Source organism: Mirounga angustirostris, unplaced genomic scaffold (genome assembly GCF_029215605.1).
Source record: "Mirounga angustirostris isolate CCGP_5_RB_7025 unplaced genomic scaffold, mMirAng1.0.hap1 SCAF_7, whole genome shotgun sequence".
NCBI lineage: Eukaryota > Metazoa > Chordata > Mammalia > Carnivora > Phocidae > Mirounga > Mirounga angustirostris.
In genome coordinates, this window is record NW_026991715.1 from 88,802,799 (window position 1) to 88,827,883 (window position 25,085).

The following is a 25,085-nucleotide window of genomic DNA, read 5'->3' on the forward strand; positions in this document are numbered from 1 at the left end:
CTCCCGGGGCCCGGCCACGGGCGGCGACCGCGCACCCACCGAGCGCGATGTATCTCCGGTTCACGCCGGTCCTGCCCTCGAGCTTGGCCAAAAGGTCGGTCATGCAGTTCTTCTCCTGCAGAAACCGGTCGAACCTCTGTCTCATGGCCGCAGACATGGCGAGGACCTTCGCGCCGCCGCCCGGGCTGCTCTTAGTGCCGGGTGGCCGCAGAGCCGAGGGACTGGGGCGGAGGCGGGAGGCGGGAGGCGGGCGGGGCGGGAGGCGGGCGGGACCCGCGCTTGTTGACGCGTCCCCCTCCCGGCGCGGCCCCCCTCCTGGCCGCGCCCCGCCCCGCCCCGCCCCCCGCGCCCGCGCCGCGCGCTCCGCGGCCGGCGCCACTCCCGGGCCCGGCCCCGGCCCCGGCCCCGGCGTCGGCCGCGGCCGGACCTGCGCCTCCCTGGCAGTGGAGAGGGTCCCGAGCTGCAGCGGCTCCCGGCGGGGCAGCCTTATTCCACGGAAGGTAAAGATGAGCGATGACTCCTGTGAGCGCCTTGCGCAAATCGCACTAGTGCAAAAGCAGGTGGAAAGGGGGAGGCAGGCGCCCCTATTGCTCCCACCCGCAGCAGAGTGGGACTGGTTTGAACGTGCCTATCCTGCAGTGCTAACCCTGCCGAGGCATTTAAATCTAACAATTGAAATGTACGACCACCCTTAAAGAACTCTGTCGGAGACCTGCTTTTTCCCTCGTTGCCGGAACCCAGCATAGTTTTTCTCAATAGTCTTTTTGGAAAGACCCTTGAAGAGACTTAAGAGACCCTCCTCTGGGGGACACCCTTTCCGAGAAAGTGCTGCACTACCTAAACCTTTTTGTGGTGGAGTTGAATTTGATTGATATCTGATACCCTGGAAACGTTTCCACCCCCACTCCCCCACCCCCTGCCCCCGCGGAGACAGTCGTTTGCCCTTGCCTAAAAGCAAAATTACCCTGAAGAAGGTAATCCAACAACTAGGGCAGGGCCTCGCGTTACTGCCTTCAGAACGTCATGCTCATGCTCTTCCTCCACCGAAACCCTGGCTCTGGTTATCTCTCACCATATTATTTCAGGAAACTCCTTTTGAAATTATCTTTGTGACTCCTATGATCTACACAGCGGGGTAGAGTTTTCCTCCTTGCTTAAGCTTCGAAGCTCCCGGTTCCTTACAGACTAGAGCTCCCGTTCCTCAGTATGGCCTTCACCGGCCGGGCGCACAAACTGGCCCCCAGCGTTTCCTCTTTGTCCCACACAACCCCTCTGCTCTTTCACGTTAACTACAGCACTGCCTTCCACTTCCGCAAAAAATAAAAAAAATAACTTGCCCACTCCTAGCTTTTCCCTTTTATGTTAATTCTCCTTCCTCTTTTCTTCCCTAGAGATTCTTAGCTCAATTCTCTCAGCACTCCCACCGCCATCCAGCCACATCAGTGAACAAATTAAACCAAATAAAAAATTATTGGGATTATTGTGATAGTGTCCCAACTGAGCTGTCCATTTCTGTCTTTCCACCTACAGTCAATTCTCAATGTGTCAGCCAATTGGATCTTTTTAAAGATGGGTCAAATTGTGTTCAGCGCAAAAGCCTTTTGCTCCCAGCTGTTTGCCCTGCACTGTCCAGTAGCTTCCCATCTGTCGTAGGTGATGTGGTTTATCCGTCTCTCTTCTAATTTCACCTACTACCTGCCTCCTTGCTGTGCCTCAAACAAGCTGAATGCATTCCTGCCTCTGGCCTTTCCGTCTCCTTCTATCTCCATGGGTTTCACCTAGGAGTGATTTTGCCCCGTACAGGACATGTGGCAATGTCTGGAGACGTCTTTGGTTGTCAAACTGATGGTCACAACTGGAGAAGTGGATGCTGCTAAACATCTTACAGTGTACAGGACAGCCCTCCCGCAAGATTATCCAGCCCCCCGTGGCAATAGTACTGATATGGGGGAACCCTCCGATATCTCAAGAGCTCCAGGGAACTACTCAACTGTCTCTCTCCTCTCACTTTGTAGGTCTCTGCTCAAATGGCACCTCCGTGGGGCCTTCTCTGATCCTGAATTGTAACCCCCAATGCTCTCTGGCCCCTGTCTGGCTTTATTATTCTCCATATAACTTACTATGTCTGACATTCTATACATCCTACTTTTTAAAAAATATATATTTTTAAATGATGTTGTTTTATTCATTTATTTTAATTCCAGTAGCGTTAAAGTACGGTGTTATATTAGTTTCAGTGTACAGTGTAGTGATTCAGCAGTTCTATACATTACTCAGTGCTCATCAAGGTAAGTGCACTCTTGGTGGCTTAGTCAGTTAAGCGTCTTCCTCCAGCTTAGGTCATGATCTCTGGGCCCTGGGATCAACCCCCACCGGGCTCCATGCTCATCTGGGAGTCTGCTTCTCCCTCTTCCTCTTCCCCTCCTCCCACCCCATCCCCCACCCCGCTTGTGGTCTCTCTCTCTCTCATTCTTTCTCTCAAATAAATAAATAAATATTTAAAAAAAGGTAAGTGCCCTCTTTAATCCCCATCACCTGTTTCACCCATCCCCCACTCACCTCCCCTCTGGTAACCATCAGTTTGTTCTCTATAGTTAAGAGTCTGTTTTTTTCCTTTGTTCATTTGTTTTGTTTCTTAAATTCCACATATGAGTGAAATCATGCGGTATTTGTCTTTCTCTGACTGATGGACTTTGCTTAGCATTACGCTCTCTAGATCCATTCATGTAGTTGCAAATGGCAAGCGTAGAGGCCACTTTTAGGCAACAGGCCTGAGCAGTGGAAACTTGAGCAGGGCAGAAGGGCCCACAGTGACCGCTGACCTGATGCAAACAGGCTCATTAAGCCATAGCCCCTAACCAGGCACAGTGCCTAAGATTACCAAAAATGGTAAAATTCCGTAGTTTCCCATATTCCCTTACTCTCCTCTATAACCCTAGCCCCTCACCACCGCCTCATGGCAGTCTCTCCTTCGCTGTCTTGCCCACAGCTCCCTTGCCGTGTATTCAGTAAATTTCTGTCTCCTTTGTTCTGCCGTGGGTGAGTTCTTTCACCACCTTGCTGCGGGCCCCCACCCAATACAGATGCCCCACAGCAAGATTTCAGTCATTTTTATGGCTGAATAATATTCCAGTGTGTGTGTGTGTGTGTGTGTGTGTGTGTGTGTGTGTGTAAAACCTCTGATTTATCCGTTTACCTATCAGTGGACACGGGCCACTTCTATAATTTAGTTACTGTAAATAATGCTGCAGTAAACACAGGGATGTTGAATTAGTGCTTTTGTGGGGTTTTTGGGTAAATGCCTAGTAATGTGATTACTGGATCATATGGTAATTCTTTTTTTTTTTTTTAAGATTTTTTTATTTATTTGAGAGAGAGAGTGAGCAGGGGTAGGGGCAGAGGGAGACAGAGAATCCTTAAGCAGACTCCCTGCTGAGCTTGAAGCCAGACACACGGCTCGATCCCTGAGCTCATGATCTGAGAGGAAATCAAGAGCCAGCCACTCAACCACCTGAGCCACCCAAGCGCCCCATGGTAATTGCATCTGTAATTTTTTGAGGAATCTCCATACTGTTTTCCACAGTGGCTACACCAGTTTGCATTCCCACTAACAGTGCAAGAGGGTTCCTTTTTTTCCCCATCCTTGCCAATACTTCTTGTTTCTTGTGTTTTTGATTTTAGCCATTCTCTGACAGGTGTGAGGTGGTATCCCATTGTGGTTTTGATTTGCATTTCCCTGATGATGAGTGATGTTGAGCATCTTTTCATGTGTCACTTGGCCATCTGGATGTCTTCTTTGGAGAAATGTCTGTTTGTGTGTTCTGCCCATTTTTAAATTGGATTATTTGTTTTCTTTGGTGTTGGGCTGTATAAGTTCTTTGTATATTTTGGGTACTAGCCCTTTATTGGATAGGTCATTCGCAAATATCTTCTCCCATTCAGTCTTTTAGTTTTGTTGATTGTTTCCTTTGCTGTGCAGAAGCTTTTTATTTTGATGTAGTCTTAATAGTTTATTCTTCCTTTTGTTTCCCATCCCTCAGGAGACAATAGAAAAATATTGCTATGGCCAATGTCAGAGAAATTACTGCCTGTGCTCTCTTCTAGGATTTTTATGGTTTCAGGTCTCACATTTAGGTCTTTAATCCATTTTTAATTCATTTTTGTGTGTGGTGTAAGAAAGTGGTCCAGGTTTATTCTTTTGCATGTAGCTGACCAGTTTTCCCAACACCATTTGTTGAAGAGACTGTTTTTCCCATTGCATATTCTTGCCTCCTTTGTTGAAGATTAATTGACCAGATAATGATGGGTTTGTTTCTGGGCTTTCTATCCTGTTCCACTGATCTATGTGTCTATTTTTGTGCCAGTGCCATACTGTTTGATTACTACAGCTTTGTAGTATAATTTAAAACCTGGAATTGTGATATCTCTGACTTTGTTTTTCTTTTTTAAGACTGCTTTGGCTATTAGGGGTCTTTTGTGGTTCCATACAAATTTTAGAATTGTTTGTTCTAGTTCTGTGAAAAATGCAGTTGGTATTTTGATAGGGATTGCATTAAATCTGTAGATTGCTTTGGGTAGTATGCGCATTTTAACAATATTTGTTCTTCCAACCCATGAGCATGGAATGTCTTTCCATTTCTTTGTGTCGTCTTCAATTTCATTCATCAGTAGCTTATAGTTTTCAGAGTACAGGTCTTTGGCCTCCTTGGTTAGGTTTATTCCTAGGTATATTATTATTTTTGGTGCAATTAGCAATGGATTTTTTTTTCTTAATTTCTCTTCTACTGCTTCATTATTAGTGTATAGAAATGCAACAGATTTCTGTACATTGAAGGAAACAACACATGTTGGCAAGGATGTGGAGAAAGGGAAACCCTCGTATGCTGCTGGTGGAATGCAAGCTGGTACAGCCACTCCAGAAAACAGTATGGAGGTTGCTCACAAAGTTAAAAAATAGAGCTACCCTACAACCCAGCAATTGCACTACTAGGTATTTACCCAAAGGATACAAACCTTGTAATCCGAAAGGGTACTTGCACCCCAATGTTTATAGTAGTCATGTCCATAATAGCCAAAATATGGAAAGAGCCCAGATGCCATTGACAAAGGAATGGATAAAGAAGATGTGCTATGTATATATACATTGGAATATTACTCAGCCATCAAAAAAATGAAATCTTCCCATTTGCAGTGACATGGATGGAGCTAAAGTGTATTATGCTAAGCGAAATAAGTCAATCAGAGAAGACAATTATATGATTTCACTCATGTGTGGAATTTAAGAAACAAAACAGAGGATCATGGGGAAGGGAAGGAAAAATAAAACAAGACAAAATCAGAGAAGGAGACAAACCATAATAGACTCTTAACTATCAAAACAAACTGAGGGTTGCTGGAGGGGAGATGGGTGGGGGCATGGGGTAACTGGTGATGGGCAATAAGGAGGGCATGTGATGTAATCAGCACTGGGTATTATATGCAACTGATGAATCACTAAACTCTACCTCTGAAACTAATAATACACTATATGTTAATTAATTAAATTAAAAAAAAAGAAATGCAACAGATTTCTGTACATTGATTTTGTATCCTGTGACCTTACTGAATTCATTTATCAGTTCTAGTAGTTTTTTGGTAGAATCTTTAGGGTTTTCTATATATAGTGCCATGTCATCTGCAAACAGTGAAAATTTACTTCTTCATTACTAATCTGGATGCCTTTTATTCCTTTTCCTTGTCTGATTGCTGTGGCTAGGACTTCCAGTACTGCGTTGAGTAAAAGTGGTCAGGGCGCCTGGGTGGCTCAGTTGGTTGGGCGACTGCCTTCGGCTCAGGTCATGATCCCGGAGTCCTGGGATCGAGTCCTGCATCGGGCTCCCTGCTCGGCAGGGAGTCTGCTTCTCCCTCTCACCCTACCCCCTCTTGTGTTCTCTCTCTCTCTCTCAGATAAATAAAAAAATATAAATAAACAAATAAATAAATAAAAGTGGCCAGAGTGGACATCCTTGTCTTGTTCCTGATCTTAGCGGAAAAGCTCTCAGTTTTTCACCATTGAGGATGATGTTCGCTGTGGGTTTTTCATATATGGCCTTTATTATGTTGAGGTATGTTTCCTCTAAACCTAGTTTGTTGAGGGTTTTTATCATGAGTGGATGTTGTACTTTGTCAAATGCTTTTCCTGCATCTATTGAAAGGATCATATGGTTTTTATTTTTTCTCATTAACATGATGAATTGTGTTGTTTTGCGAATATGGAACTATCCTTGCATCCTGGTAATAAATCCCACTTGATCATGGTGAATGATTTTTTTTTAATGTATTCAGTTTGCTAATATTTTGTTGAGGATTTTTTGCATCAGAGATACTGGCTTGTAACTCTCTGTATATTCTAATTTTTAAATTAGGACATTACATTATAAGCTCCACCAACATAGATATTTTTGCCTCTTTTGTTTACTTCTGTATCTCAAACACCTAGAATAGAGCCTGGCACTTAATAGGTTCAGAAACTATTTTTTGAATGAATGGATATGTAACGTGCATTGTACTACCCAATACTCTTTCGGGTTTTGTTTTTTTTTTAAAGATTTTATTTATTTATTTGACAGAGAGAGAGCACAAGTAGGCAGAGCGGCAGGCAGAGGGAGAGGGAGAAGCAGGCTTCCCGCCGAGCAGGAGCCTGATGCGGGGCTCGATCCCAGGACCCTGGGATCATGACCTGAGCCGAAGGCAGACGCTTAACGGCTGAGCCACCCAGGCGCCCCTGTACTACCCAGTATTCTTAAGTGCTTCATGTCCTAATTCATTTAATCCTCATGAAGCATGAGGCAGTTACTATCTGTTTTATCCTCATTTAAGGGAAGAAAATCAGGTATAGCAAACTTTGATGATTAATAAATGTCAGAGCTAAAATTCTTACCCCTTTTTTATACTGCCAATATGGGTTGAACTGTGTCTTCCCCAAAAAAGATATGTTAGAATCCTAACCCTCCATACCTCAGAATGTGACCTTTTTGGAGAAAGGTGTTTACAAAGGCAATCAAGTTAAAATGAGGTGATTATATGGGCTCTAATCCAATATGACCGGTGTCCTTATAAAAAGGAAGATCCTTGCTGGCTCAGTCAGTTAAGCATCTGACTCTCGATTTTGGTTCAGGTCATGATCTCAAGATTGTAAGATTGAGCCCTGCATCAGGCTGGGTGTGGAGCCTGCTTAAGATTCTCTCTCTCTTTTGGGGCACCTGGGTGGTGCAGTTGGTTAAGTGTCTGACTCTTGGTTTTGACTCAGGTCGTGATCTCAGGGGCATGGGATCGAGCCCTGCATTGGGCTTCTAGCTCAGTGCAAAGTCTGCTTGAGTTTCTCTCTCCCTCACCCTCTGCCCCTCCCCCACCTCAAATAAATAAATCTTTAAAAAATATTTTTAAAAAAATTCTCTCGGGACGCCTGAGTGGCTCAGTCTTTAAGCGTCTGCCTTTGGCTCGGGTCATGATCCCAGGGTCCTGGGACAGAGCCCACATCAGGCTCCTTGCTCGCTCGGGAGCCTGCCTCTCCCTCTGCCCCTCCCCCTGCTCATACTTTCTCTCTCTCTCTCTCTCTGACAAATAAATAAAATCTTTAAAAAAGTTTCTCTCTCTCTCCCTCCCCGCCCCTTTCCCCCTTGCTTGCGTGTTCTCTCTCTCTCTCTCTCCCCAAAAAAGGAGGAATTTGGACACATAGACAGACACACAGAAGAAGAGATGTGAGACACACAGGGAGAAGTCTGTTGTCTATATGCCAAGGAGAGAGTGCTGGAACAGATCCGTCCCTCACAGCCCTCAGAAGAAAGCAACCCTGTGGACACCTTGATCTTGCACGTCTGATATCCAGAACTGTGAGACAGTAAGTTTCTGTTATTTAAGCCAACCATTTTGTGGTACTTTATTACAGCAGCCCTAGCAAACTATTATAACTGCTTACAAGAATAGCTGAATTTGGAACTTTTTAGCTGATTATAAGTTTGTATAATTACCTACTAAATGAATGCAATAATTATTACTTAACTGGAAGTTGGGGTCATGTTTTTGAGTACTTTAAATGATTCATAATTTGATATTTTTAAGGTTTTTTTAGCCGAGGAGCAAAATTCTTTTAAGTTATGTATTCAAATCAACCTAGATTTTTATCACTATGTTTTATACAGTGTTAACATTTCTTTTTTTTTTTTTTTAAGATTTTGTTTATTTATTTGACAGAGAGAGCACAAGTAGGCAGAGGGAAAGGGAGAAGCAGGCTCCCCACTGAGCAAAGAGCCCGATGCGGGACTCCATCCCAGGACTCTGGGATCATGACATGAGCTGAAGGCAGACAATTAACTGCCTGAGCCACCCAGGCGTCCCTTCGCTGTTAACATTTCTATTATATCAACTATGCATGAAGTATCTGGAAACATACTATTCATTTGGACTTCTTTTGTATAAATACTGCTCCTTTCTCAATTTTCTCCTGACTTAGATTCCAAAGTTTTTCCTTCCTTCACCATTCTACCTAATACTAGTAAGACAAAGCAGCCTAGAAAGGCACAGGATGTCGAGCCCTGTCTCTGGATCCAGCTTGGATGGATGATATCCCAGCTCCACCATTTAGCTGTGTGACTTTGGGCAAGTTACATAACCTCTCTGTGCTTCTTGCCTCATCCATAAAATAGGGATAACAATAGTAACTACTTCACAGGGTTGTCATAATGATTAAATAAATTATAATTTGCAAAGTTTTTGGAAGAATGCCTAATGCAAAGTAAGTGTTAAATAAGTTAAGGGAAAAAAAGCACAGCTAGATATTAAAATTGAGATAGAAGAATACTGCATAAATCTTACCTTTAAGAAATTACTATCAGTCTGGGGAGTATGAGACTCTTAGGTCATCCAGTCATCTCTACAAAGGTTAGACCCCCTTTCATGGATGAGAAAGAGATGCAGAAGATGAGAACTTGACCATAGGTCCCAGGCTGTTCACACGCTCATATCTATAGAGCGAAGCCTATGTGCCAGATGCTGCCAGACCTGGGAACCAGACAGACCAGGTCTCTGTCTGGAAGGCCATGGAGAAAGCTGGCCTGAGACAGGTTGACTTTGGCAATTCCTAAGAAGGAAGTCAAACCAACCTGGGATGATGCAAATGCTACTGCTGTATCTTTCATGGGCTACAGAAGAAAACTCTGCCAAAGATCTGAGATCGGGTCACTTTTGTTTTCTCCATAAGCCTCTCTTCAGGTTAAGAAAATTTCACAACTATCTGAAGTCATGAATGCACTTTCGTTCTGTCATATATGGTAGGAAGAAGATGTGCATAATCTCCCAGGTAGTCTCTTTATTACCCTCCCTCAACCCACACATTTGGAGGGGACCCTGGCTTTTGTTGAAGCCGGGCACTGATGAGGCAGCCAGCTGCCCAGTCAGGAGGCCCTCAGCCCCTGCAGACACAGCCTGGTTGGCACATCTCTCTCCTGTTGCCGGAGGAGGCTGATGGCGGGTGATGTGACAGAAATAAGGAGGGGAAAGACAAAGCAAAGAAAACCTGAGACACAGATGTGCCAGGCAACAAGAGGAAAATGCAGAGCCTGGATGTAACTTAAGAAAGAGTATTCAAAGAAAGAAGACATGAACGTTACGGGGCTTCATTGAATACGTTTGAGTTCTGTTTTGATTTTTCACTTGTCTGATTCTTAAACCTTTTCTACTAAAAATATAGACAAAGCATTTTATTATAGGTCTCCATTGATCAAACAGGAGGTTGCATTTTAGAAAATTACTGCGCACAATTGAGAATAAATCAACCTGGGAATATCCTTTTCTTTAGCAAAGTATTTTTATTCTGAAATCAAATACCGTATGTCTTTGCTATTGCACAGAAATCTAGAGATTTTCACCAGATATAAAAGTGCGCTCTAATTCACCCTTTCGTGTCTCTCATGGCATTGCACAGGAGACAGATAGAAAAGAAGTCACTGAGAGATTGTTTCTCTAGGTTCAAGACCAGTTAATCCAGTTCTGGACAAACCATGGCATTTAGACCCATACCGGGGTGGTACTGTGTCCACTGACCCTGGGATATGGCTCAAACCACAGAGAACAATCCAGCTTGGCCTCATGCATTTTTGCTTTTCTTTCCATGTAAGAGAAGGACCAGAGTCAGACAATTTTGTGCATTTCCTTTCCTGACTAGGCATTAGGGGGATTTAGTTAACTTGAATAAAGGAACTAACCAATTATTAATTTCCTATTGCTCCTGCAACAAATTACCACAAGCTTGGTGGCTTAAAACAGCAACAATTTATTATCTTGCCGTTCTCTACATCAGACATCTGACACAAGTCTAACTGGACTAAATCAACTTATCATCAGCAGGGTTGCATTCCTTTTTAGAGGCTCAGGGGAAGATCAGGGGTTTTTTTTGTTCATTTGGGGTTGTTGGCAGAATTCAGGTCCCCGTGGTTATAGGACTGAGCTCCCCATTTCCTTCCTCATTTTCAAAGCCAGCAGCAGTGGTTTGAATCCCCCTCATACTTGAAATTTCCCTTCTTTTTTCTTTGGTCTCATCTCTCTGATCTATCTGTCTTCCACTTCCATTTTTAAGGTCTCGTGTGATTAAGTTGAGCCCACCAATATAATCCAGAATAATCTCCCGATTTTAAGGTCCATAACCTTAATCACATCTGCAAAGTTCCTTTTGCCGTGTAAGGGGACAAACTTACAAGTTCTGGATATTACAAGTAGGGACATCTTTGGGAGGTCATTATTTTGCCTCCTACACCGGCCTTAGATGGGGGATCCGTAACCAGCCTCAAGGTCCCTGAAAAGAATGCACGTGTTGAGATTAATCAACCGGTGTAGCCCTTTCCCTCATGTTGAGAGCCCACCCATGACATGGCACAGGCTTAAGGCACAGGCCCCACAGCAGATGCCCTGGCTCCATTTCTTACTTGCTGTGTGATTTTAGGAAAATTCTCACCCTCCAGAGGCCCACTTTCCTCAGCCTATAACATAAAGCTAATGTCAGTATCTACCTGTTATAGGCTGAATGTGTGTGTCCTCCCAAAATTCATATGTTGAACCTAACCCCAAATTGGATGATAATTGGAAGTGGGGACTTTAGTGGGTGATGAGGTCATGGGGGTGGAGCCCTCATGATGAGATAAAAGAGACACCAGAGAGCTCCCTCACCCCTCCCACCATGTCAGGACACCGAGGAAAGATTGCTGTCTGTAAAGCAGGACGTGAGCCCTCACCAGACACGGAATCTGTTGGTACCTTGATCCTGGGTCTGCGAGCCTCCAGAAGCATGAGAAATAAATGTTGTTTAAGTCACCCCGTCTATTTTTGTCATAGCAGCCTAAATGGGCTAATATATTACCTCATAGCGTTGTTGGGGGAAATGACATATTCCCTGTAAAGCATTCTGAAGATTGCCTCCCTCATGGAGTATGCTGAGATTTTAGCTAACCCAGAAGACTCATATACAAATGAAGTAGACAGTCGCAAGAGTTGATGGTTAAAATTCCTCCCTCTTGTCTCATTCCATTGATTCCAGGATTTGGTATCTGTGAAAATAAAAATACCCTAGAAGAAATAAAAGCACATTTTCATCAGTAATTTGATTATGGCAAAGGAGGAGGAAAACGAAAATGTATACTGAGCATCTATTTTGTATGAAGCAATTTGTGTGCCTGAAGGATCTGAGAGCATATTTTAATGAGGTGGAGGATGGTCAGTTATCTTAATTGACAGAAAAATAACATTAGCTCAATTCAGAGTAATCTTTTATTTTTTTTAAAGATTTTATTTATTTATTCATGAGACACAGAGAGACAGAGAGACAGAGAGAGAGAGGCTCCCCACTGAGCAAGGAGCCCGATGTGGGACTCGATCCCAGGACCTTGGGATCATGACCTGAGCCGAAGGCAGACGCTTAACCGACTGAGCCACCCAGGCGCCCTCAGAGTAATCTTTTAAAAACAAATTATCCTGTAGAGTTACCTCAAATCACTTTCTCTAGTTCATACTAATTCACAGGAGAATGAAGGAAAAAAAAAATCAGCTTAGACTGAGACCCTGATCAGTTTATATAACATGGCTTCTTTTCACTTGCCCTAGATCACATCTACACTGACAACAAAGTGGAGAGGGAAGCACCTATCTTAGGATTTTGCCAGTAAAAATTATCTGAATAATTACTTGGAGTAGACAGCCCCAGGTTAAGACCTTTTGATAGAGAACAATTGGAGATGGGTAGATTTTTCAGGGTGACTTAGTTTGAGACCAAGGAATGGTCAGTGCTGTTTTTGTCAGGCATAAAACAGATCCCAGAATATACTCCTCTACCCTTGAAGTCCCTTCCCAATTATTTAGATTTAACTTGTTAAAGGTTTTCTACTCATTTTCAGAAGAATAATGAATCCTCAGTATTAAATATTCACTCATCCACCCAACAGTTATTTATGGAGTACCCACTATCTGGTAGGCACTGAAGGTGCCCTGGGAACCAAGATAGACAAGGTCCAAGCTTTATGAATCTCAAAGGAGGTAATTGCCATAGCAACTTTTGGTGTCCATCATTGAGGATTTGACATAAACTTTTGCATCTTAACACAATATATTTTTTTCATCACCAAAGAAAAAATTGTTATCAGTAAGAAAGTCTCCACTTGGCTCTTACATGATATACTATTTGTTCTTTTTCTACCCCCACCCTCTCCTCTGCTGGCAGCAAACACTCTCCTGCTCCATCAGCTTTCCTCCCTTTTCCTCAGATCCAACAGGAGTTGCGGGAGTGGTGACTGTGCTTGAGTCATCATTTTGCTACATTATATAGTAAGTTCATAAACACCAACAGTGGAAAAAAACTAAACAGTGGGGAAAGATTCATTGTTTATCCCTTGTCCCCCAGGCTCCCCATACTTCCCCAGTGGGGTCAGTTTTGAAATGATCAGACCCATGAGGAGTGGGAAGCAGAACTCCTTGTTGACCTGACCAAACATCTGATGATAATAATCCCTTTTTATTCTATAGGGAGACATTTATCCTGTATAAATAGACATCTTACTGTTTTACCTCAATGCAAAATGTGTTAGCACTTAACAGTTGTTTGTTACAGCAGTGAACTAACATCTGTTAGCAATGAGGTTCTGGCATCCCATCCTATATGAGCAATTCTGAGGAAAGTAAGTCAGAACAGCAGAGCAGTGGTCACCCCAAAATAGCCCTGAGACTGCAGCTTTGGTCAGAACAACTCATTGGCAAAGCTGTGAGGTGAGCAGAGCTGCTTACCCACTGACTCATCCGTTTTACACATATCTACATAGTGGCTGTCATGTGCTAAGCATGATGCTTGAGGATGAACAAGATGCACTTCCTGCCCAAAGAAATGTATAAATTTTAGCTTACTTCTCTCGACTTTTTTTTTTTTTTTTACCTTTACACAGCCCATATGTCCAGTATCCCAGTACTCCTTGTTCTTTCCTCTTTTAATTCTCTTATCAAAACTCTTCTTGGGGCGCCTGGGTGGCTCAGTCGGTTAATCATCTGCCTTTGGCTCAGGTCATGATCCCAGGGTCCTGGCATCGAGCCCCATGTCAGGCTCCTTGTTCAGTGGGGAGCCTGCTTCTCCCTCTCCCTCTGCCGCTCCCCCTGCTTGTACTCTCTCTCTCAAATAAATAAATAAAATCTTAAAAATAAAAATAAAATACAAATGTAATGTTCCTTCTACTTACCCTTTCATCCCGTTTAAAAATTCAGTTTGTACCCTGCCAGGTCACTTCCTGTGCAAACAAAATCATATATCAGTGTATCTAGATTTATATTTATATCTAGATATAAACTTACAAAAGCCTTTTTCTTTTTTTTTAAGATTTTATTTTTAAGTAACTTCTACAGCCAACATGGGGCTCAAACTCACAACCCTGAAGTCAAGGCATTACATAATTAAACATAAATTACATAAATTAAACATAAATTAAAACATAGAGAATTCTTAAAATATGAGTCATACCTGAACATAATGTATAATTCAGTAACTTCCTTTTCCATTCTATAACATATCAGGAATGTCTATGATATATTAAGTAAGAAAATAAGATTATAAACAGCATGTTTAGAGTGATCCTGCTTTTGTAAACTGTGTGTGTTTGTGTGTGAGTGTGTGCGCGTGCACACACACGTGTGCACATATTTATAGGCAAACGGAAAAGTCTGGGTATGTAGATTTCTTGGTTGGGAGAGTACAGGTGACTTTTAGGTTTTTTTTTTTTTTTAAAGATTTTATTTATTTGACAGAGAGAGAGACAGCGAGAGCAGGAACACAAGCAGGGGCAGTGGGAGAGGGAGAAGCAGGTTTCCCGCCGAGCAGGGAGCCCGATGTGGGACTCGATCCCAGGACCCTGCGATCATGACCTGAGCTGAAGGCAGACGCTTAACGACTGAGTCACCCAGGCGCCCCAGGTGACTTTTAGTTTTTTGTTCCTTTTTTTTTTTTTAGTTTTTTGCTACTTTTTCTACTGTTTAAGTTTTTAAAGATTTATTTATATACTTCAGAGAGAAAGAGAGAGAGCATGAGTGGGAGGGGCAGAGGGAGAGAGAGAATCTCAAGGAGATTCCAAGCTGAGCCCGGAGCCCATTGGGGGGGCTCAATCTCGCAACTGTGAGATCACGACCTGAGCTGAAACCAAGAGTCAGACGCTAACCCACTGCGCCACGCAGGCGCCCCTCTAGTGTTTAAGTTTTTAAAATAAGGAGTTTGTATTACTTTTTTTCTGAAGCACCTTCTTTTTTTTTCTGAAAGATTTTATTTTTAAGTAATCTCTACACCCAATGTGGGGCTCAACTCACAACCCAGAGATCCAGAGTTGCACACTCTACTGACTGAGCCAGCCAGGCGCCCCTCTGAAGCACTTTTTTATATGTTTGTTGGTCCGTTACCTTTTTTTTTATTATTCTTATGTTAATCCCCATACATTACATCATTAGTTCTAGATGAAGTGTTTAATGATTCATTGTTTGTGCATAACACCCAGTGCTCCATGCAGAACGTGCCCTCCTCAATACCCACCACCAGGCCAACCCATCCTCCCACCCCCCTCCCCTCTAGAACCCTCAGTTTGTTTTTCAGAGTCCATCATCTCTCATGGTTCGTCCACCCCTCCGATTTCCCCCGCTTCATTCTTCCCCTCCCGCTACCTTCTTCTTCTTCTTTTTTTTTTCTTAACATATATTGCATTATTTGTTTCAGAGGTACAGATCTGAGATTCAACAGTCTTGCACAATTCACAGCGCTTACCAGAGCTGTTGGTCCGTTACTTTAATGTGTTACTTTTTTATATTTTTATAACCAAGATAAGAATCTGTTTTTGTTACAAAGAGGAAAAATCAGTATTACTGGAAAACTTATGAGACAGCATTTGGCTGAGGTCGTACTGCTAAATGGTGGATTATTGCTCTGATGACCTTCTGTCCTCTCAGTCTGCCAACTAATGTTAATATTCCCTATCTTTGTAAGTCAAAATATAGCTATGATATTATTATACAATTATTACATAATATAAGTATGTATATAATGTAATGTACATAAACTATATATATTTGAAGTGAATTATGGCTGCATTTAGGATCCTTCTTTCTAGAGAGATGGGGCTTATAACTTTTTGTGGTTTTATTGACTTGGATAGTTATTTCTAATAAACCCAGTAATAACAGGACAAACTGAAGCTGCCACAAAGGGAAGAAATTAAAAACCACAGTCATTTTGTTGCCATTTTTGTTACTGCTGTAGGTAGTGAGATTGACTTCCTTTTTGCATCCAGAGAAATGAGCTATAAATGAACCTTCCAAGGTGAACAGAGGGAGACACGTTCTGCATTCTGTGCATCCATTTTGTGACCCTGCCTGGCCGCAAGGAAAGGGGACTGCGGGGCATGTAGTTACCAGTCCTGGCTAAATTGGGGGGTTTGCTCAGGCACCTCTGCGGCAGATACTCTTCTGTGGCAGATACTCACCTTCCACCTTTATTTTCCCTACAAAATCTGTTTTCAGAAATGTGGTCATAAAGTGTCACTTCAGCCCAGGGTGTTTGGATCAAAATAGGGACCAAACTTTAGGGCCAACATAGGTCCTCCAGACCTTGACTGGTTGTCATCTGAAAGGGAAGCTCCAAGAGATCATACCTTGTCTCTACACAGTGTCGTGAATTTGTAGCAGTAGTAAAGGGTTTTACTCCATAAAATTCTGGCCCTGGGCTGTGCATGTTCCTTTACACCTTTGTGGGTATCTCTCTCCCTGTGTATCATCTTTGGCCTTGCGTTTTATGATTCTATTTCTTTTTCTCTCATTTCCTTCCTTTTCTCTTTATCTTTTTCTCTTAATTGGCCATATATTAGAAAAAATTATGTTACTTATTGGCTTTATCAAATAATTACATTTTCCATATATTTAATGTTAGGAGTGAAAGTCAGTTGTCACTTATTTAGAGGTTTGGGATCAATCATACTTTATATTTTTTTGAGCATTTATCACTAATATCACTGACTGTCATAGTATTATTATACATTTATTGGTTTATATCTCTCAATACGATGCAGACTCCCTGAGGGTTGGGGACTTGGACCTGTTCTGTGCTATATCCCAAGTGGGTCCACTCCCCAGGTGCCCCAGATGTCCTTCATGTACCCTGTCCCAATCCCAATGCTTTCCCTTTACCTAAAAGTAACCACATCTTCACTTTTATGGTCATCATCTTTCTAGTCTATCACCCAAGACAACTCTAAGCCCTATAATTTAACTTGCTTTGTAAAGAGTATACATCTTTTGGGTGCCTGGGTGGCTCAGTCAGTTTGAGCGTCTGCCTTCAGCTCAGGTCATGATCCGAGGGTCCTGGGATCGAGCCCCGCATCGGGCTCTCTGCTCAGTGGGGAGCCTGCTTCTCCCTCTCCCTCTGCCTGCCGCTCTGCCTACTTGTGCTCTCTCTCTCTCTGTCAAATAAATAAATAATAATAAAAACTATTTTAAAAAAAGAGTATACATCTTTTAAGTTTCTTCCAATTCTCCAAGCACCCCTCCATTCTCCTTTTGCCCGCCTGCTACCTTTTTCTTTACAACTTAGTTCTGGAAGAAACTGGGTTGTTTGATTTGTCTTGTAGAGTTTCTCACATCTGGATTTTGCTAATCACATTCCCATGTAATTTACCCAGTTCTTCTGCATTTTCTAACTGGTAATGGGATTATGGACTTGATCAGATTCAGGTATAATTTTGGGTCCAGCTTCTTTGTAGGTGCCATGTAGGAGACATGTAATAGCTGATTATCTCTCTGTGTGATGCAAGCAGTCATTAATCCATTAATCCATTATAAAGTTCAAAATGGTGATATTTAAATTAAATTTTTACTTCTTTATTTAGTTGACAAAATACTTCCATAATGGAAAGCTTCTCCTCGACTTAATTAGCTTACACTGTATAAGAAAGGTAGCATAAATGCTTGATGAAAATACATGTTTAGAAAGATGAAATATACAAAAATAAGAGAACTTAATAACCACAGACCTATTAAAAGATATACCGCAATAGGAAGAATAACCTAGGGGGAAAAATTAGATGGAAGAAAAAATAGTGAGCACAGATAATGATAATTTAAGTAGGGACACATGGGTGGCTCAGTTGGTTAAGCATCCAACTCTTGGTTTCAGCTCAGGTTGTGATCTCAAGAGTCCTGGGATCCAGCCCCACGTCGGGCTCTGCACTCAACATGGAGTCTGCTTGAGATTCTCTCCCTTTCTCTCTCTCTGTCTCCCTTTCTCTCTCTCAAATAAATAAACAAATCTTTTTAAAAATTATAATTTAAGTAGATAAATATAATTATTATAAAACTAAGTTGAGGTTTAAAAAACAATATGGGAGTGCTTAATAGGTAGTTAAAACATGCTTAACTTTATGTCTTATTTAGGAGAAAGAAAAAATCATTGAATAACAAGACTTTGTAGGAAAAATGTAGAGCTAAATATTTATGTTAAAAAATAGAAATATAATGCATAGCTTCAAAATCAACAAAGGAGGAAAAAGAATATAGAAGACTTTGTCAGTCCCAAAGAAGAGAAAAAAGGAATAAAGGAGAAAAAGGAAAAGGATCGTAAAGAGAAGACATGAATTAGATGGTAGAATAAATCCAAATACACCAGGATCACTGTTTGAGTTTATTGGATAGAACTCATTTACTAAAAGAGCATCCCATTTGATTAATAAGCAAGCAAGCAAATAAATTTATATCTAGTTCAAGAAACACACTTAAGGGGTGCCTGACTGGGGCTCAGTCAGTAGAGCATGTGACATGCGACTCTTGATCTCAGGGTCGTGAGTTTTAGCCCCACGTTGGATATAGAGATTGCTAAATACATACATACATAAGAAACACACTTAAAACCATCCAGAAATTTGAAAATAAAAGAAAGGGAAAATGTGATGATCAAGTACAAATGAAAAAGAAAAATATGCAGAAGAATAATAGTATTTAATGGAATTAATAGCAAACAAATGGAATCCAAGATAAAAAGCATCATTTGGGGTAACAAGTAAAACTGTTTGATAAAAAAGAATAATTTACCAGAAGATAGAACAAGCAAGAACCATAGAAGGATCTTCAACCAAATCATAATCAGGAGGGAAGATCTTAACAACCCTTTAATTAATAGATCAAGCCGGCCAAAAGAAATAAAATTAATAAGCTTGATTGAATTGATATATAACAAAGGAATGAGAGCTTCCCACCTGGTAGATCACAAGATATTGATCCCCAAAAGCCACACAGTGGTCAGGGCAGGGCTTGGCTTATTAAAAGTCTGTTCATTGTGGCAGACCAAATTAACACAAATCAAGGGAGGATGCGGGAGAAATGGTACTTTCACGTATTACTGGTGGGAGTTGAAATGTTACAACCATTTTGGAGAGCCATTTATCAAATGGAGGCATTATCAAAATTGATACGCATATGCAGGAATTCCACTTGTCGGGTATATACCATAGACAAACTCCTGTGTATGTGCATAAGTAGATATGTACCAGAACATTTCCTTGCAGCATTTTTTTGAAACTGGGAAAAACTCAAAGTAACTTAAATGTGTATCAACAGGAAAATGGGTTTGTGAAATGAAATTCTAGATAGTTAAGTGATCTAGAGTTACCATATTAACATGAGATAAATTACAAGTATTTATTATGAAGAAGAAAAAGGGAGGTTGCCGAATAATAAGGGTATGACAACATTTATGACTTAAAATATGCATGTGCAACAATGGTGTGTGTGTGTGTGTATAAGCTCTATTGCCAATATGGGGTTTGAACCCACAACCCCAAGATCGGGAGAAACATGCTCTACCAGCTGAACTAGCCAGGCACCCCTAACAATAGTATATATTATTTATGGATACATAGTAGTATGGTAAAAATATGAAAAAATGCAGGGGAATGATATACACCAACATTTATAGAATGATTGTCTAAGAAAGGGGGAAAGAGGCTTCCAATACTTTAAAATAAATAAACCTACAGAGTGATTAGTGACAGTGTCATATTCTATAAATATGCATAGAAAATGTGGGTAGGCTTACTTAAGTTGATACAAGTCTGAGAAAAAGGTCTGTAGTCACTAGAATGGTACACACAGGAGTCTGCTGTCCGTTTTCAGAATTGCTGCAGTTATATCACTAAAGCAATAATCTATATTCCTTGGGAGATGTGGCAGATGGGAACCACATGTTGGTTTTAGCTGAGCTGTCCTTCATTTTATTTATGGTTTATAAATACACTCAACTTAAGCCAGGTTTATATAACTTAGGTAGAAGCAATCAGTCAAGAGTTGCACCTTTATTAAGTGTTTTATCCACAGGGTTCTTAGGAAATTCAAAATAGATATAAAATATTTTCTCTACACGCAAAGAACTTAACAATTCCTTCTAGCAGTAAGACAAACAGAGAACAGCATAAAACCAAATGTGGGCTGATTGTATGTCTTGTGTTAAAAAGATTTAGAAAAATTGGAGATCAGGATGAGCTCTGGTAGCAATTGACGACCCTTCATGAAGTGGAATCTGAGCTGGGTTTTCAAAAATGAGAACTTATCCTGAGATGGAATTTAAAATCAAGACTTTCCTTGGGCAGTACTCTTATTTCAGATCTGGGTAAGCTTCACTTTTATCAACCATTGGCACTGGATTTAAAAGCAGCTCAGCTTACAAAACACTGGTCCAGTGGGGAAACTTTGGTATGATAACTGAGTGCTCAGCTCTTTCCTTGTCCCAACTCTTTGCTGTGTTGAAACTGAAATGAGAGGAATGATTATGCCATCCCTCTTTCTGTCCCCTCCAACTGTGGTGCAACTTATGACAAGTAGCAGAAACCCACTCAAACATGCAAAAGTGAAAACAAGAGCTTATTGAACACATACTGCAGTTTAATAGACATGAACAGTCAAGATTCAAAGGGCTTGTAAAATGGAAAGTCAGTCTTGAAATCTACTTTCTCTGTCTTCCATCTCTTTCTTTTGTTTTTCTGTCTCTATCCCTGTTGTCGGGCTCCCTCTGTTCACTCATCTTGCACAAAGCTCAAAATGGCAGCCTAAACTTTAGATGCACATTCCCTTTGTTTTTGCAATTCCATTTCTTGGAATTTATACTGTAGATATACTCATACAAGTGTGCAAAAATAAATCTATAACGGTTTTGGAAAAAAACCCAGAAGCAATCTAAATGTCCATAAGTAAGGGACTACTTAAATAAGTTATGGTATGCCCATTCAATGATACATGTGGTGGATAATACCAGTCCTTGCCATTATTTCTTGATTCCTTCTTCTGGGTACGTGGAAGGAATACATTTCTGCCCTTTTGAGGGTGAGCATGCTGATGTGATTTGCTTTGTCCTCTGAAATTTTAAAAGGATTTTAAGAGTCCATGTGAGGCTCTCCATGCTCTTCTGGTACAGCATTTGTAGAAACACACACTGGGGGGAAGAGTCATGAGACAGAAGCAGCCAGAGCACTGAGCCTTCACAGGGAGGCTTGTCCCATACACAAGAAATAAATGTTTGCAGCATTAAGCCACTGAGATTCTGGTGGTGTTTGTTATCATGACAGAAACTAGATCATTCTGACTGATACAGTATACTGTGTAGTCAGTGAAGTGAATGAGATAATGCATATGTATTGAAATGAAAAATTAGATTAGTAAGGGAAAAAGACAAGGGACATAAATGTAAATAGAATTATTCTATTTGTGATTTTATAAAAATGTTATCTACAGAAAAAGACTGAGGAACTCTTCCAATTTAAAGGAGACTAAAAAGGCATGACATCTAAATGCAATGTGTGATCTTGGATTGGATCCTAGAGCAGAAAAAAATTCTTTTTCTTCTGATATATAAAAGACATTAGTAGAGTAATTAGTAAAATTTGAATAAGGTCTACAGATTAAATAATTGTATCAAATTGATGTTACTGTCTTGATTTTTATAATTATACTATGTTTATAAGGGAAAATTGTCTTATTTTCAGGAAACACACACTGATGTAAATAGGCATCATATTTACAATCCAATCTCAAATTTTTCAGAAAAAAATGTGTGATATATATGTATGGTGTGTGTATGAAAAAGAGACTACATAGAGAGAAAAATTATATATATATATGACAGAGAAGGAATAATAAAACAAATGTGGCAAAATGCTAATATTTGCAAAGTTCTAGGTGAAGGATATGTGGTTTTTTGTACTATTTTTATGATTTTTTAAAGTCTGAAATTATCAAAACAAAAAGGCAAAAACATTTCTTTATATACACTTAGAAATTTTTTTAACTGTAAAATACAGTTATCTCTGGGTAGGTGGATGGGTAGATGGAACTGGATCTCTGAGGCAGAAAGGAAACTTTTACTTTTCTTGGGCTCCCTTTTATTCCATTTGAATTCTCCAGAGATGATCCATGCTTATTATTTTAAGACACAAAGTTTTGAGATGATTTGTTTTGCAGCAAATAGATAACTAATGCATCAGACGACTCCTCACAAAATGCAAAGTGCTGTAGGAGAAAGATGATAGTTTGAGCCACCACCAGAAAAGTAAGAGACTTTTTTTTTAAAGATTTTATTCATTTATTTTGAGAGAGAGTGCGTGCGCACGCACACAAGTAAGGGGGAGGGGGAAAGGGAGAGGGAGAAGCATGCTCCCCACTGAGCAGGGAGCCCGACTGGGGGCTCAGTCCAAGGACTCTGGGATCATGACCTGAGCTGAAGGCAGACGCCTAACCAACTGAGCTATCCAGGTGCCCCAAAAAAGCAAGAGACTTTAACAAGTTTCCGTTATAGCGTGAAAGAGAATGTCTGAAAGCATTAAGCATAGTTTTCTCATTTTACAGGTCAGTAGATAAATTTAAAGAATGTGCTGCCTGGCTGGCTCAGTCAGAAGAGTGTGAGATGCTTGATTTCGGGGTCGTGAGTTCAAGCCCCTCATTGGGTGCAGAGAGTACTTAAATAAATTTTTTTAAAAATAAAGAAAAGATGGTAATGTTGGAACCTGAGTTAGTGGTCTGGAAAGTGGAAGAAAGATTTCAAAATACAGAGAGAAGGAAAAAAAGCAATAGAAATGGTGAAAAAATTCAAGATATGGAGGACAGATGCAGGAGATGCAAGATTACCAGAAGGAAAAAAAAGGAATGGAGGAGAGGCAATAATGGAACAAAAAAAGGAAGAAAATTTCTCAGAGGGAAAGAAAATTTGAATCTGAAGATTGAAAGGCCTTACTGAATTCCGGTCAGATTGATTAAAAACAACAACAGGTATATCTACTTACATACAAGCATGTTGTGGTAAAATTCCTGAACTCCAAGAGTTGAAGTACTGATTTTATTTTATTTTATTTTATTTTATTTTATTTTATTTTATGTCAAAGTACTAATTTTAGAGTCTTTGGATAGAAAGAAGAATTTACTTAAAAAGGAAAAATATCAGCCTGGCATGACATTTTGCTTTAAAAACCTGAAGCTAGGGAAAATGAAGTAAAATCCACAGACAGTACCAAACAAATGAAATAACAACAAACCCTCCCCAAGAAACCTCCCCCAGCTTAGGTACGGTTCATCTGTTAGGGTGAAAGAAAAGTCTATGTGCATCTATGGAAAGGAGGCCAGCACAGGAGTGAGAGAGACAATAGCTGGACCAGAGCGGGGCCAGGGGGCAGCTCACTTATTTACTGTGAAGTGTTAGGAATCTAACCCTGATCCAGAACTTCTTGTGTGTGTGTGTGTGTATGTGTGCGAGATAAAATTAACAAAGATGAACATTTAAAAAAAACAACACTTTTTACCAAGATGCGATAATTGAGAAGAGCATAATGCCTATGGCTAGTGGCAGCCGCGATGAATGCAGGAGTACAGGAGAGGGCTGGCTCATACACTGCATTTGGAGCTGTGAATTCAGTACACACCATTGGCAACGCAATCTGGCACCACCTATTAAAATAAAAAATATGCAGGGCCGCCTGGGTGGCTCAGTCGGTTAAACATTTGCCTTCGGCTCAGGTCATGATCTCAGGCCCTGCATCAGTCTCACTGTTTGGCAGGGAGTCTGCTTCTCCCTCTCCTTCTGCCCCTCTCCCCTGCTCACTCTCTCTCTGTCTCAAATAAATAAATAAAATCTTTAAAATAAAATGAAAAATATGCATACCTTTGCCTCAATCATCTTCCTCCTGCTGGTCCTTGCAAATAAAGGCACTATTACATGAGAACATGTATTATTTTATTGCAGCACTTTTTCTAGGGACAAAAAATTGGAAACAAAGTATGACCTTCACTAAGGAAATAATTGACTAAATGGTGGAAGATTAAGCAACGCAGGCTATTATACAGCTAAAAGGGTGAGTGAGCTCTCTATCAATTGACTTGGAGAGATTTCCACTATGTATTTTTACTGGGAAAGGAAATGCAAAAAATTTTATAACCCTCCCTTTATTTTGTAAAACAGTAATGAAGAAATCCCCACGTATATGAGTTTGTCTAATTAAAAGAGTAGGTAGAAGGTATGCAAGGGCACACAGAGGTGGTTAACTTGCTCAGAGCAGGGGGATGGAGTCAGCCAGGAGAAGGGAAGAGAGAGGAGAGAAGTAGGACCAGGAACATAAGCTTAAGCAATAATTCATGATAGGCGTAGCACCTGTGTAGAGTGGGCTGATGCTTTGCAAATAAAGCTTGAAATTTGTGAAAACTAGCATATGTTTTTGTATAGCTTTTATGGTTGTTTTCTAATTACAGAGCTCTGGCAGAATGGGTGTTTTACCCAAATTAGGGATTCGTACTATATATTCCAAGTTTAGCAATGCAAATTCTCTTCTGTAGAAAATTAAATAAACAGTCTTTAATGTAAGTACTGAAACACGGCCAAACCAGCAGTTCTTTTGAAAACTGGCAGTCTGCCTGCTGATCATTATTTGCTATTCTTCCCCAAACAAATACCTCTGAAGAAATGGCACTCAAAGCCAGATGTAGATAATCTTTAAGACTTATATAATTTTGGAAAGTATAAATTTATGGTTCACATACCCCGTTGTCATGAAAACAGTAATACATATGTGGGCAAATGTATGGAAATTAACAATCCATTTTTGCATATTAATAATTTCATGGCTTGGGCTTTTTAAGCATGAAAATTACATATGTTATTTATTTCCAGCATGATTCCTTCATTGATTTGCATGAATTTTTCATTTTCAAACTTAGGAAAATTAACTTTTAGAAAATCATTTACTAGTAGAAACAATGAAACTCTTTTAAGTAATAAAATAGAGGGCACTTAATTTTTGCTTAAAAAAAGAAATTTCTGAGTAAGAATGTAAATATGAGGGGTAATGTTTAATGTATTAACTCTCTTCATGGACATTTGCATTTTTAGAGGGGAAAAAGCTTTAGAACAAAGGAATTTTAAAATAGTATTTCTAACATTAATGAAATAGAGGTTTGGTCCCTAGTGGGCAGGGAACTTTCTATCATGTAAAGGACTAGAACCAAGAATAGGGCCCTGTTCCTATGCA

At 40.6% G+C, this 25,085-nt stretch overlaps 2 protein-coding genes across 2 annotated transcripts in view; one reads left to right on the forward strand and one right to left on the reverse strand.

Annotated features, from left to right (window-relative positions):
• REEP5 (receptor accessory protein 5) overlaps nt 1-242 on the reverse strand; it is a 36,836-nt gene extending 36,594 nt beyond the window's left edge. The window contains exon 1 of the mRNA XM_045900056.2: nt 40-242. Within this exon, the coding sequence (XP_045756012.1) occupies nt 40-157 (118 nt within the window). The 5' untranslated portion in view covers nt 158-242. The remainder of the gene's footprint in view (nt 1-39) is intronic.
• A 145-nt stretch (nt 243-387) lies between these two features.
• The window catches only part of DCP2 (decapping mRNA 2), a 93,617-nt gene continuing 68,919 nt past the window's right edge, over nt 388-25,085 (forward strand). Inside the window, exons 1-3 of the mRNA XM_064596476.1 lie at nt 388-500; nt 5,947-6,104; nt 7,699-7,879. The gene's annotated coding sequence lies outside the window, so the exon portion shown is untranslated. The remainder of the gene's footprint in view (nt 501-5,946; nt 6,105-7,698; nt 7,880-25,085) is intronic.